General features: G+C 43.4%; 1 protein-coding gene across 1 annotated transcript in view; it reads left to right on the top strand.

The window, feature by feature from the left end:
* Positions 1–4,633: 4,633 nt before the first annotated feature.
* Positions 4,634–15,181, top strand: part of T265_14540 (hypothetical protein) — a gene marked incomplete at both ends in the record, with an annotated part of 19,867 nt that continues 9,319 nt past the window's right edge. The window contains 3 exons of the mRNA XM_009174121.1: positions 4,634–5,077; positions 10,176–10,361; positions 12,654–12,894. Coding sequence (XP_009172385.1) covers positions 4,634–5,077; positions 10,176–10,361; positions 12,654–12,894 — 871 coding nt within the window. The remainder of the gene's footprint in view (positions 5,078–10,175; positions 10,362–12,653; positions 12,895–15,181) is intronic.

Here is a 15,181-nt window from a genome sequence, read left to right as displayed (position 1 = left end):
CTTGGCCTGATGAAGATTTTGTGTCAAAAGCGAAACGTTGCCCAAATAAAAACTACCGATTGTTTACCAAGCTCTTCTGAAATGATCAACAAGACCTCCTTTCTTGTCTATCGTTGACTACTTGGAAAGCACACTGCTTGGCTCACTGCCCCCGCAACAGATTGAACACATCTGCTCGCCTGACTTTTCAGAAAGGTTCTAACTTTCGTAAGACGGCATACTTAGCTGATTCGTGCCACTTCAGCTGAACGGGAGTTTGTGTAATCGTATGCGAATACTGAGACCATGGTGATCATGCTATGTTCTGACGAGCCGACCGCCTGAGGTCTTGCTCACGGATTATTTTAACCCAAACTCCATTAGTATAGACCTGCCGTGATAAATTCGCCGTCGAACGACAGGCAGCAGGGTGGATCATTTTTTTTCCCTACAAGTATGAGTGCTTTGGAGTGAAATGGGACAAAACTCTGGTATTAAAGGTCGAATACAGAGTGGAACGCATTGCGTGTGCAAAAGCACCTGTCCAGCTGGAGTTACGTTCAAATCTATCGACCTGCCCGATGTCAAATCACCATAGGTTTGTGTCACGTGTTGGGGCGCGTGCTGAGCACGAACTTCGAATTCAAGCACATGCTGAACACTCAAATTTGTCAACAAGGTTTCGGGATCATATGAGTTTAGAACGACTACATAAAAACAAGGTGTTTGTAGTCCTAAATGTCATAGAATGTACAGGATAGCGATGAATGCACAATAAATTTGCGCAGTTTACGCGGAATGTTTCAGAGAGTATACCTGAAAGCAAGCAACTTCGCATCCAAGTAAGTGGATGGCAGTTCACATTTAAGTGATGCGTGTTAATAAAAAGCATGTTATATCAAATTGTTTTATGAATTTTGTACCATTTAGGTTCAAGTAGTACATAAGGTTGAGGGAAACTCTGGAACTTTGGCCACCTGATATGCTCCAAGATGGGTAAAATCGGTCGTGGGCTGTCTCAGAGTTTCCAGCAATCTTGTGAGTAGCCCCATTCAGGAAAATATATTGCAATATCTCGAGTATCATGCCGGCCTAATCATGAGATGGCTTATGTGCAGCACCTTCATTTGGGAAATAGCTTAACCCAGAGATTCAGGTGACTCTCGTGTTCAAACAAAATTGGTCTGCCAATAAGTAGTATATTTCTTAAATACATTATCTTGGCGACTTTGGAGGGGATACTTGAGTGCATTCTGTGGAGATCCGATCTAATCACTAGTTGCATTGATAACAACCAGGGAATCACTAGATCAAAATTACACCGAATTTCATTCCTCACCGCACAGGAGTCAGCGACACTGCTTTCTTGTTTATCGCTGGTTCCCGTGTTAAAGGAACATTGAAAAATGAAAAATCATGAATAATATAGCCGAGAATAGGAGGTGATGACATGAGGAGTTAGTTGAGGAAACTGGGCAACTACTGAGTGATACACAAACGCGACTGACTTCGTGGTTGAGCCATGTTAAGAAAGGCACCCGGGGTTCTTTAGGTAGGTGCCAAGCTTATCTACAATGTATTTCATCAATTGCATGTGATTTGGTGTTCTAGCAGGACATTACTTCTACAGAATCCCGGGAACTTTGCCCACCTGATCGGGCCGTGGGCTGTTGAACAGTCTTTAGCAAAATGATGGGTATCGTATCTCCTCAACAGGAGCTAGTTTGTCTCAAACTAATGCTCCACATTACAAATGAGATTGATTTTGTCTCTGAGTGTTGTATCTGCTGATTCGCCAATCTGTTTTATCTGCTGCTTACCCCGTTCCAGTGCTTAGTGCCGGAAAAACACTCACAGAAGGGAACACAACAGCTATATTGTGACCAATCGAGTGAGTGTGTGCGAGTGCAAAAATGCACTATTCAAAGGACACTTTTTGACATTGATCCAGGCTGTCTGATAGGCGTTTAGTGAACACCCACCAACATCAATCGTGCTTCCATGAAATGCCCGAATGCTGATCACATTCGGTGGCGTGCCTAAACACTCATCGATTTTTTCTAAATTGATTGAATGACTGACCTGGATATTTGCCGGCTTTCCTATTGAAATTTTGGTGGAGTCTTAGGATCTCGGTAGGTCCTGGGCGTTCTGGGGTTACTTTCAGGTATCTGACCTTCCTGATACTGAGATAATTGATTCACGATTATTTACGCCTCGCGCTCAGGATGGGGTATCCTATTACTGGCCTTTTAGCCTTCAAAGCTACCATCTGTTTACTTGGAACGTGTAATGGTTTGGAGACCGTCTTTGCATATATACTTGACACAGGGCTCTTAGTCAATAAGATTTCCCTTCATTGCCCAGTGAACCACTCCAGATCACTATAAACCACTCAACTATGGTTTTTAATCGCTGGATGATCCCAAACTTCATGCGATTTTGAATTACAGCGTTCAAGCACACAACTTCGACTCTTCACAGTTGCACATTTTGTCAATAGTGGAAGTTCATTAATGTAAACGATTGCCTCCTTACTCGTTCGTGTTCATTTTGGTTCATTTTCAGATTCGTAAAAAAACATCTCTTAATGAAATAGCGTATGGATGAGAGACATTACGAGCGAGGTCTGAAGAGTGACCCCGAAGTTGTGAAGCATGCAACGGGCATCGTAGGAGTTTTCATTAACTGTATGAGTTAGATCGTACCAAACAAACCAAAAGCAGATACAGGACATTCGTCTGATCCACCCAACTTCATTGGCGGTAAAACAGCAATTACTTGTGTTTAATGGAGAACCAGCGGAGTGCGTCGACCGTAGATAAAGAAGACTTTATATTCCATGTATTTAAAGTAGTAGGTTGATTCAGCTTAGTTTGGATCAAACCGAGCTACGCCGTGGGTGCTCCCAAAAGTGGTCACTCAAGGAGGTAGTCATCACATGACCACGTGATGTGGTCTCTGTGGTTGAAAGATGAGTGGCGCTATATTCCATCTAAGTGCGAGCTAACCACCAGTTAAACAGCCCTTATTTGATTCAAATAAACTACCAAGTAGATCCGGAGAATGCATTTCAAGTGTTTTATGTGGCCTCAACTCTGAACACATCGAATTTTTTCGAGCTTTAATCATGGTTACTCATCAGCCACCATAAAGTGAACGGAAGACTTTAGGACATAATTATTAGTTGCCATTAGGTAGCTGACACACCGCAGCGTGTGTCACTTATCTTTCATCTATGCGGACAAAAACGAACCAGGGCTCCATTACATGTCAAAAGATGACAAACGGCTGAGGCGATAAGAACCAAACGGAGTAGTTTCCTTGCTAATTAAGGCAGAATGGAGTGACTACAACTACTGGAAAAAGCATCCGGTGATATTCTGATGCATTGAGGGCATGCAAGGTGACTGAGCCAAGACGCAGGAGGTTTGACTCGGACGTAGTCAAGAATACACATAGTAAACCCAGTACCGAATGCCTAATGCGATGAAAAACCTCCAGAATCGGTGGGGCGGTATATTCGGTTGTCTCAGTCCTGTGTCAGTCAGATGCTTCTGTCGCCGGACATCCCAACTGGAAACCTCGTTGGCTTGCGTTTACAGGACCCGGGTTTGGGCGCTGGTATAGATCCAATGAAAACGGAAAAGAGTCACACACTTAGTAGTTCCTGGGTAACAAATATTTTCTTCTGTAATGTAATACACACTCGTGCCTTCAAGCAGAGAGTCGAGGGGCTGAGGGTTATCAGTAGTTTAAAAAGGTTTACCATAAACACATGAATACAAAACTTTGTTAAGGCGTATATTTCCAGAGTGAGTTGGGGTTACAGCTGTGACAGTAATTTTTCGAGGAGCTTCACCTCATCTACCCAAGAGCCTACGACAGTGGTGGATGGGAGAAAAAACTGGTCATCCTCTTAGGATTGCTGAACTTGGTGGAAGGATTAAAAACTCAGACGGACAATAAAGTAGATAGAAGGAATTAAGTGGAGGATATATACATTTCAAGACACTGTTTTTTTTCAGCGAAAATCGCTGGAATGCCTATCGTCCAATTTGGGGCCACCTGGTTCTAATTTGCCTTGATTTTAGGCTACTTATGAGTAGTTTGATTTTGGTGTATAAACACAGGATAAGAGGCTCAAACGCAAGCAATGAATGGACAAAATATGCTGTCTGGAACGGTAAACTTGTTGATATGTATGAAACAAAAATAGCATTCTGTCCAATAAATAGAAACATCCTACCTGCCAACGAAGTATCTATTTAATCGTAGCTGGTAACCACCTGCTCTCTCCTCGAGCGCACGGCAATGCACGAGAATCAATCCATAAAAGTAGCTCGAAAGCAGTAGAATGTGGTATACAACAAAAATTTCGCATTACTAAACACATCCAAACATAGTTTTAAAGCTACCTTCAACGGGTCCGTGAATTGTGCCCTCTAGGCTGCACTAAAATGAAATTTATGCGGTTAAACTCGGTTAGTCTAGAATCATTTTCACTCTCAAAGTAAATGTTAGTCGATTGAAAGTGCATGGCTCATGGAGGCCAATGATATTTTATGCTTATCCACACAGGTCAATTAGTTCATTCAGCAGTGAGGGTCGTTCTTCCAACAAGGAACTTGCAGATCGTGGGAATTACGACCCGATGCAAGGTACAGAGGGGAACCAAAGACGTTCACATTCCATGAATTTGGAAAGTGAACCCCATCCTGGAATCGATGAAGTGTGCCACCGTTTGACAACTTGTACCGATCCTTTTGTAACCCCGGTTCTCTCCAAACAAGGCAATGGCTCAAATATTGAACCCGTTTCAGATCCTGGGACTAGTCAGTTGGACTGCAAATCTGGACAAGGAGACGATTTTAAGAGAGACTCATCTATGGGCCAACAGGCTTCGCAGCCGAACTCAAAATCTATTGCGGATAAAATCCTAGAGAAAGATCTTACAATCCCAGCACCCGACACCTCCACAATGAGCACAGAACCTGATCATTGGGTACAAGAAGAGGAAGGAGAAATAGAAGCGAGCAAGATGTCGGCCGCAGTCGAGTTTCAACGGGTTCAAGTATGCGGGGATGATATGCTTGATGTAAGTTACACGACCTAATCATTCAATAATACTGGTAATTTTTATACTTTTTTATTTCACTTCCCGTCTGCATACCTAAGTATTCCCGTATAACAGGGAAACACGAAAAAAATGGAAGAATATCGATCAGACTATGAGATGTTCAACTTTATATTCGAGTAACTACTGAAAGCGGGGGATTCAAAATGCGCCTAAAAATTAAGCCGATGCCTGAAAGTTCACTGACTGCATGAACAAACGTGAGGGAGTCAGAAGCTACCATTGTACCGGTGGATACTACTGATGGGGCATGCGAGTACTATGTTTTCCCGTAAATCCGCTTCGCGCCTCATGAAAAGTAAGATCTATTACGGAATTTGTGGAGTCGCATTTGCTTGCAATTGGGCAACAGTCAATGTTTATCCGGGAAAGTTCAGGAAGACGCATTCAAGGAGAAGGTGCATATTCAGTTTGTGTAAACAAGAGGCATATTAGAGTCTTGCTTCCCTGTCCACTAGTCTGTAAATGTTCACTCGGCGTTTCCTAATAAGTAACTCCGCAGCGAAGGCCTTCTTCCTTCCACCATCACTGTGGCCAAAGTCACACTACCAGACTATAAGTATCGGTTGAGAAGGACGTGAATCACAACGTCTTTTAATTTTGCTTTTGAAAGTAAAATTAGTAATTGTTTAAAACTGCACAAAGTTCTAGCTTACTGTTCCGTACAAACATTCAAAAATGTATAATCATATCTCCATAAATAAAGCCATCTTATGAAGAACATGATCCATTTTCCCTTAGAATGGTTTCAATTTTCGAGGAAAAAAACAGATAAATAAATGAAAAACTGACAGCAATGTCGTGCAGGATAGCAGTAATGTTGCAGATCATTCTGTAGTGTAGCCATTACTTTTGTGGAAGATGAGGATGAAAGAAAGAGCTCGAGAATAATTTGATGCAGTTAATCAATGGTGAAAATAGTCAAACAGTAAAGTAAGGATGCTACAGATACAGCAGTAAACCGGCGAAACGTCAGAATACTAGTGAATAAACCCTTCGCTGAGGGGTTGTTTATCAGGAAACACCAAATGAACAGTTACAGACTATTGGACAGGAGGGCAAAACTCTCATATGCATCTAGTTTTTAAAGACTGGATATCCGTTTTTTTCTTGAACGCGTCTTCCTGGATATTCATCGACTGCTACGCAAATGTAAACGGATGCTACAAAGCAGTTCCACAAATTCCGTAATAAACCTCACCTTCCATTTACGAGAAACCATGTACTACTCACATGCCGCATCAGTAGTACCCACCGTTGCGCTAGTACTCGGATGCGTTTATTGAGGTCTTCACTGAGTTTAGAAACGAACTTGAAAACGTTTCGTTATCAAACGAGGAGACGTCATCGGTGCGCAATCGCGTGGATACTTCCTCCTTAATTGCGTGAGTTTATACAAGTTTGGAAAGCATGTATGTGATTGGTACCCTTAAAAGGAGCTTTCTAGTGAGTTCACTGGTCCGTTTGGGGTTTCCGTGCCTTATGGTTATCCAATTAGCCAATCACGTCAGAAGTTGAAAGTTGTGTAAACGCGCACATGAAAGAAGGAAGTAGCTACCCAACCGCGCACTAATGCTGGTCCCTCTTTTGGTGACGAACTGTTTCCGAGTATATTGCTAAGCTCGGTGGAGAGATCAGCTGTCATGTGATCAACACCTATGATAAATGGGACTGAATACATCAGGATCATACAGATGAAGTCGAAATTAATCCTTGAGAATGCGCTACAAACTAATGAGCTTCAAAACACTGACTTACCACAGAACCATACGTTTTGCTTCATCCAAACGTCCACGAATTCCCCTTGTTCTAAAACAGCATGACAGTGGGACAAACTCCACTGATATGTGTACTCAACTTCACATAATACCACCCTTACACAACAGGGTAATCAGTCACCCGAGCTAGGTAGCTATTCTCTGGAAGGTTGAACAGTGTCACTTAGTCGAACGTGGCTACCTGAATAGGACCAGTGAGTAATATGTCAGTGGTTGCCTAAATTGTACCTTGGTTAACTGAAGTAGCCACTCTCAATTCAGTAGCAATTTCCCTACCTCCCGAGGATGAACAATTAACTGGGGTATTTGGCGATGTGTTTCCACTTTCGAACACCTTGTGACGGTTTTCACGTTCCGTACACTTACACACCAACTCGGGGTTCTCTCCAGCCCTCTCATGCTACCAGAATGAAAGGTGAAAAATCTGTTAGCATTGAACGTCCACGGTGAGCAGTGATCTGTCACAAACTATGTAAGTGATAGCCACGTGAAGCATCCTTTATACTTATCTTGTTCATGTGAACCACGAGGATCTTTGAAACACTCTCCGGGTATTTTTTCATCCCATTGACATTAACGCGAATTCATCCGGCCTTGTCGGTCTGCTAGATTAACACAATCTGGCGTGTCCTAATCGATTCCGAAAGTGCCAGAATACTATACTGCAAACGCAGACAAGTCGCTGTGAACCGTGCTACAGGACCAACATATGGCTTACATGGCTACCAACCTTGATTAATCTTTTAATATGGCCATATTTACATAATCCTTTCCATTTAAAAACACCTCGCTAAAGTGTTCTCTTATTCTGCTCATGCCACCGCTGTACTAATTACCTGATCCGAATGAACGCCACGACAGATGCACATAGGGCGGCACACTCAAAAATAAATAAGGCGATCTCGATGCGTTTTTCGTCCACTGTTCTGAGAACAGACTGTCAGGAGGCGACCAGACATGGAAAAAGTACACGTGCAGAGAGTGGCGCATCCCTAAGATCATCATCGGTATGACACGTTCGGAAAGAGGGTACGTTGGAGGAGCGCACCAAACACGGTTTAGTAACATAAGACCAGTAGAGTGGGGCTGAAGGTGTTCACGACCGAAAAACCGCCATTGGCTGTACCGAACGAATAAATGAACGACCATATTTGGCCATTAAGTCATCCTATACATTTATGCAGAAACTCTGTATGTTTAGTCCTGACAATACTGCCGTGTCCCGAGTTCTCTGTCTTCTCCTTATCGCGTAGTCTGGCAGGCTCAGTGCAGACGTAGCCAACAGATGGCCACCCACGTTACAACACAGACCCGTTGTATTCCGTTTAGACAACTGATTCGACATGTTTCATTGAGAAGGTGGGGATCCCCGGTGACTCTACAAATCAACCAACAAATTTCCGCATACGTGATCAGTGTAATTTCTACAAAAACCATTCTTTAGTGGCGAGTTATACTAGCTTATCCTGTGAGCAGTAGTCAGCTTACGGGCCAAGAATGATGATATAGTTCCCATTGATTCATTGATTCATGCTGCACTAATTCACCTCTAAACTGGATGAGATTTCGTTCAAGACAGTGAACCTGACAGACCTTCGTAAACGAACGTGGCGCTGTGGAAGGCATGATTACCCAACATATCCACCCAACAACGCACTGATAATTTATCCTTGAATGGTGACTAGATGTCCACAAAGCAGTTGCCACACCTGGTAAGCAGATCAACAGCCACCTGATCGTCTACCAAACTATGCCGGTCCCTACCGGGCTGAGCGAAACAACCCGTAGACCAAATGAGATTGAAAGAGCACGTTCACTGTCGTGGGCTTCGAGTCTGTACGTTTGGCGATATTAATCTTTGACAGATGCACCTGGTCGCACGTAACTGGCGGTACGAGCAAAGCTGCATGATTCACTAGTGTTTACTCTCGTTTATCCTGGCAACGCCCACAGCATCCCTTTTAAGGCCTCTCCCCCGAGAGATGTTCAGGTCACCAGACAGACTGAGATTGAAGCTAACTCTTTGTCAGTATGCCTGATTCGGGAAGAGTGGGTTGGTTAATCCAACCCAATATATGCAGCCATTCTTCTCTCTGACTCTCGTTTCACTAGCATCGTGGGCAGGGGTATTGTTCCACTTAAATTGGATCGCTTATTGTGCTACAGCATTCACGATCAACGTTCAGACAGCTCATTCCGGACGGGCTCTTTGTCATCATAACAGGTAGTTAGTTATTGAGCGTGATAAGACCCCAAAATACGACCGAGACATTACAAAGGCCAGATGCTGTCGTGTTGATCGCGTGCCTTCACTTTGTGTCAGAACAACTGAACCTTAAACCAGCATGACAACCGCTTTAGATGCATCATCATCGCATTACTATTTCCAAGCCATCTTGTCTGAACCCCATAGTGCATGAAAACTGGTTGAACAAAGTGATGAACTAGTACATCTACGCCGTTGCTGTTGTTGACTGCCGGTCCCCTACAATGGGGCCCAACCATAAACTACTTGTAGGGTGTAGTTATACTTCTCCAAAAGTCCTCAGTAAACCCGGGATATTTTGTTCTATGGAGGGGCTTAATAGTCAAACTTAAACTCACTGTCAGTCACTGAAACTTTGGTCGAGGGAGTGGGATCGTTGTAACACACATCGTGGCCACAGGCATGTCATACTTGAATCCTAGTTTACTCTTCGCTTGTACTAGTGACCCAAACATTAGTCAATCGGTCTATCTCTGGGTTACCAAATTAACACGTGACCTTGTGCTATTTAATTCATACTGGCCTTTTTAAGCATGGTTCAGGAGCCTTGTAGTCCCCTGGTTGTATCTGATCTAGGCTTCAGCACTTCACCAAGAATGACTGACCGATCTAGTGACTGATTGTTGTTCACATTGTGTAGGGAGAATTTTGTTTAGGACTTGGTTAGGAAGACCCCACTATATTTCCTTGCAGGACTGTTTTGCTCCATTCTAAAACAACAAAAGTGCGTTTTTTTGGATTTTATTATGAGAAAAGCTTTCATTCAACGATTAGTACACTTTATCACTTTATGTGAAAACGGGTTGGTAACTAGTGTGGGTCGGAATGTCCCACTGATGATCATCAGAAACTAAATTCCGAGTGGCCTTCATCAGATTATTGATTTTGTTTTGGAATTGAATGGAATGAAATAAATTGTTAGCGAAATACACTCAGTTGCAAACTAATTTGGTTTTTCGAGAGACTCATTTGGAACCCAGCTGAATCTCTCAGTTTTGGTAGTTCCTGGCATCAGGCCGCCTCATATTTCAGTCGCTACGATATTCGACATATCGCGGTACATATATATTTTTGTAACGCAATACTCATAAGGTTGCTGGCAACTCCTCGACAGCCCACGACCGCTTTCACCCTTCTTGGGCCTCATCAAGTAGGCGCAGTACCCGAGTTTCCATCAACCTTATGTTCTACTCAGGTTCAGGTAGAACTCGGGGCTGCGCCTACCTGACGAGCCGGTCGTGGGCTGTCGAGGAGTTTTCAGCAACCTTTGAATAGTGCATTACAGAGATACATTGTTGTTATTCTACTACCTCTGTACCCAACCAATAGTGTCAACTACGTTACGATCGGTTCCTAAGTGAGAAGTGATCAAACTTGTGAACAATTGATCAACAACAAAAATCCTCCGGCGTTGACAGCGTGCATAATAGATTGCTATGGACTGGCTCGTAGTGCCAGAATATTTAATCTTTTTTGGCACATCTAAACAAAGTTTAGTCCGAAGAATTGACTGAAAGCATACTTTAAAAACACTCTTGCCAAAACGTTCTTCCCTTAGTCACCCAGTTTTTTTTTCACCAAGACATTAAAGTACATCTAGCCCTTAACTGGTTGCACTGCTGGACCACGTCGAGGGAGGATTAGATTTTTGCGGTGAATGAAAAGTAGAAAATTCATAGCTATAGGACAAACCAAGTGGACGACTTGTCATCAACAACTGTTTACCCGCGCTACCTGTTGTACATCTTTTGCGTAACAATGAGAACATTTATTGTAGTTGCTCAGAGGAAGGGTGCTGTTTCTTCTAAGACATGGCTAAAGGAACTTTTCATATAAGCCATTTTCTGGATGCTTTCGGAAGTCACACTGTTCTTCTAACATTGCGCGGTACTAGTGCACCTAACTGATACCCTGTGGAAAAAGTCATCCCGAGAATCTATCTCACTGACTGTCATACTTGGAAAGTTGGCCACTGATCTGTACGCTGTGATGTGTAAGTTGGCTTCATCGCTAGTCGAGGTTGCGTCATCAGCGTGTTGTGAGTGGAGGTGCGTTGACGATGAAAGTGTGTGGATGTTGCGTCTACATGGATTGATGTACGGTCGACCTTGATCGGTCGTTGCGTACTTGGAGTGCTAGTCATACCGTTGGTCAGACGATCGTGGCCGAATGGTTGAGTGTTCAAACTACCACCCAGGAGGTGCGGGTTCGAGACTATCAGGATTTTCGTGAGATGCACGCATTTGATGATTCTCGATAGGGATGAAACAGCTGTGCGGTGGTTCTCGGTGATTTAGCGTAGATGGGCTTCACTGATAGGACGAAAACTGTACTACACTGTTCAGCTCCGAACACGTCCCGCTAAAAGAGGAATACACAAAACTTGGGTTGATAATCACCATACTCGGAAAGATGGTCTGCTTTATTTATTCCACTAGCCTATTCTGGTGTTCTGTCGAAAAAATGCTGAAAATTCTACTAATGCCTTCGCCAAGCTCGACGACTGGCTTGCACTTGTCCTCGATTGGTTGGTTTGCCTAAGTGAACTTTAGTACTAATCTCATTGGTCAAACAACTGGCCAATCAGGACAAGAGTTTCGGCTAGCCGACCTGCAGCGAGCTAGCTACGTAAGGCTATAATAGGAACCAAAATCATACGTATATACGACTCTAGCAAAGTAGGATGCTTTGAGTCCGAATTTGTGTCACATATTTGTACGCCATGCGATAACGGAGGATCACCAGGGTGTACTTAAGAGGGTACATATCTTACGGAAATTCCCACAGTGTACAAATATGCCGCAACTGATTTGCGGTCATTTGCAGGATACATTCTCGAATCGGCGAGTGCAGTTCAGCTCAGTTCATTAAACTAAAACAGGTCAGGCACGACACCCTGCACGCGGCTCTACATCTCACTATCAATCCAGAATTGCAAGAGGTGCTTATGGGGAGGCACACAAAATGCCTTGACCAATTTAGCATTCACACGAATTACAACCCATTTGACGCCTTATAGGTCATCTTTAATCCCAATAACTTAGTCCTCGACAAAGGCCGGCAACTGCGAGTGAAACTCGGAACAGCTTCGTTAAATGCAACGTCCATCTCAGCTCCAGTATTTCAACCGTTTGTCCACCTTTCAGGTGTTCGTAGTTAGGTAAAGCCGTAAATTTCTAAACCCTTTTGCAGAGTTATCGATTAGCTGTGGTGGGTTTGTGCGACTTATAAAATATGCATCCACGTGACTCGCGTCTGAACACTTGTCTTGTAACTCGGTGACAGGACAGAAAAAGGACAGTTCAAACGAGAGCTATGTTGTATACAGTTCACCGCGGAATGTCGAACAGCATATACAAACTCATTTTAGAACCGTAGCAAACACCTTCGTTCCCCTATTTTGAATCCCTATTTTTTATCCATTCGGGAGTTCTGTTTCAGACTTGTTTGGGTGGTTTCCTTCACAATTCTATGTAACCCACCTTTTTCGAAGTGCAGTTGCACAGAATTCCGGTTCTACTCTCATCATCTTTTCAAGGTTCCCATCGATGAGCTGCATGTGGCTGCCGATGCTCTCATTAAAGCACTTGAGTTGCGTCAAAAGTACATGACTCTCGCCCTACAAAACTTCAATCAGACGACTGGGAGTTACCTGGGTGCGGTGAATTCTGGGTCCTTAAAAACGTCGGGAGCAAAGGCGAAACAGTCACAGTCAGTAAACCGTCCACCTTCTGGTAAGGTTATAATATCTGTATTTATCGCTCTTACTACTGTTGTGTGGTTCCCTTTCTCTCATGATCGGCCAGAAGTAGCTCACATTGTCAAAACATGCTCAACCGACATCAGTGGCCTTAGGCTTGAAGCATCCACAAAAGGTTTAACAATTTCTCCTGCAACTCACGAGTATCTGCTGCGAACAGCGGGGGATAATAACCATTACCGGTGCGAAATTCTGTCCAGATGTTCACCTCAGTCGCCCATCATCCTAATCCTCATTTATTGCTTGTCCAAATTTAGTCACTTGAACTTATCACACAAGCTGCATCGATCGAATCAATCACCAGTCAGACCCGTCTGCTGATGTGTCTCTGGGCCAGTGGTGGATCGATTGGTACCGGTCGGGTTCCGGCAACAATATTTCAATCCAGTGAATTCCAGGAGGATGGCACCAATCATACTCTTCCACGGGGATAGCGGTCCAAGAAGCCAGAGAGTTAACAAGGGGCTTCTGAAAGAAGACAGATTCGAGGATACGTTAAAGTTTTGAACTTCAGGATTAAGTGATCCGCAACAAACTTAGTTTTCCGAAATGAAAAAGCATTTAATCTTACTTTGGTGAAGACCTCCTCAGAATCCCGGGTCAACAAAAAGCCATTTGAAAAAGAAACAAATAAAGAGATACTTGATAGTATTGCTCTGGAAACCATGATGTGGAAGTTGACAGTGAGAACCATACAAAAAATAATTGGTTTTCATACCTCATTTAATTTCCCAAACGACCATACATTGAAAAGGTACCGCACACAAATGATTTTCTCATGGAACAGAAACTTTACAAACCAGCGAAAACGTCCTCAGAACAACTCTGAACTCTGTATACTTCTTTTGATGGACTTACGTACACCAGGCGACAGAGTCAAATGAGCGCCAAGACCTTACACAACCTCTACGAATTTCAGTCCTGGAAAGGTTGTTGTATCGGTGAACAACCGGAAAGTGACCGCAAAACATGAAATGATGAACGTTCATTTTGGTCTCAGTGAGAGAGAGACCTAGCAGAAAAAACCATATCCTTGTGCGAGGATTAACAGCAGTTGATTTTCATGAAGGAAACTACTCACAAGGTTGCTGAAAACTCTTCGACAGCCCACGACCGGGTTCGCCCTTCTTGGGGCTCATCAGGTAGTCGCAGTCCCCGAGTTTTCGTCAGCCTTATGATCTACCTGAACCGATATCTCGAATATCGTGCCAACCGGAACATAAGGCGGCCTGTGTGCAGCACATTCAGTTGTGGGATATCATAAGCGAGAGATTCAGTTGAGTACCTCGTGAGATCCAAATTGATTTGCAAATGAGTGTATTTCTCGAAAACAGTCCACTTTGGGTTAAAGGCGGTCTGTGTGCAGCACATTCAGTTGTAGAACATCATAAACGAAAGATTTAGTTGAGTCTCTCGTGAAATTCAAAATGATTTGCAAATGAGTGTATTTCTCGATAACAACAGTTAAACTGAAGCAGCTGTTAGCGTAGAATTGCAGCGCTCGACCTGGCCAACGAACTACCTAAAAAAGCACCCAAAGACAACCGATATTTTGTTCAAGATAAAATTGACAGGAAAAGAAAATCAACTGTCTTTTTCCCTCAAAGGTTTTCAACCGTACGTTTCCCTAGTTTGGCACGTATTCTTATCCTGACCCTAACTCTTCGGCCATCAAATACTCTCTTAACAGCATAACTCTGACAAAAATAAGGTAGCCTGCTCGTACAAAACGGGAAGTTAAAGAATACAACAAAGGATATTCCGAAGCTGTTGATTGTAGTGCTCAGTCGGTCGGTCATATAGCGACGGAGCTGTTACAGAGAGGCGTGCGCAGCCTGCCTTACATGATTCCTACAGGTGACAGCACGGTGCTCAATCATATTGTATCAATAAGATAGAAAAGAGAATGCTGATTGAACAATACTTTATGCCTAAAGATGGTAAAATTTGAACCTATCAGTAATTTCCTCTACCAGTGAATCAATACAGCTGTGTGGAGCGACCTCGCACCGGTCACATGACCGTTTGGGTAGCTAGTGTCCCGCATCTGTACACTGAGAGCACTACCCAGAAATAATACTACTGACTGAAGTAGGCTTGCATACGACCTGATTAATATGTCCCATTAAGGTGCAGCGATATCAGATGCATTCCAGGATAATTGTTACCCGATCCAGTACTCCATCGTATTTTGAAGTGTCCTAATTACTGTACGTACTGTGAGTTCGTCACATTTTATGTTCTCGTGAGCTCTCATTTTC

The sequence above is a fragment of the Opisthorchis viverrini genome, assembly GCF_000715545.1.
Source record: "Opisthorchis viverrini unplaced genomic scaffold opera_v5_214, whole genome shotgun sequence".
Taxonomy (NCBI): Eukaryota; Metazoa; Platyhelminthes; class Trematoda; order Opisthorchiida; family Opisthorchiidae; genus Opisthorchis; species Opisthorchis viverrini.
This window is presented reverse-complemented; position numbering and strand designations above follow the sequence as displayed.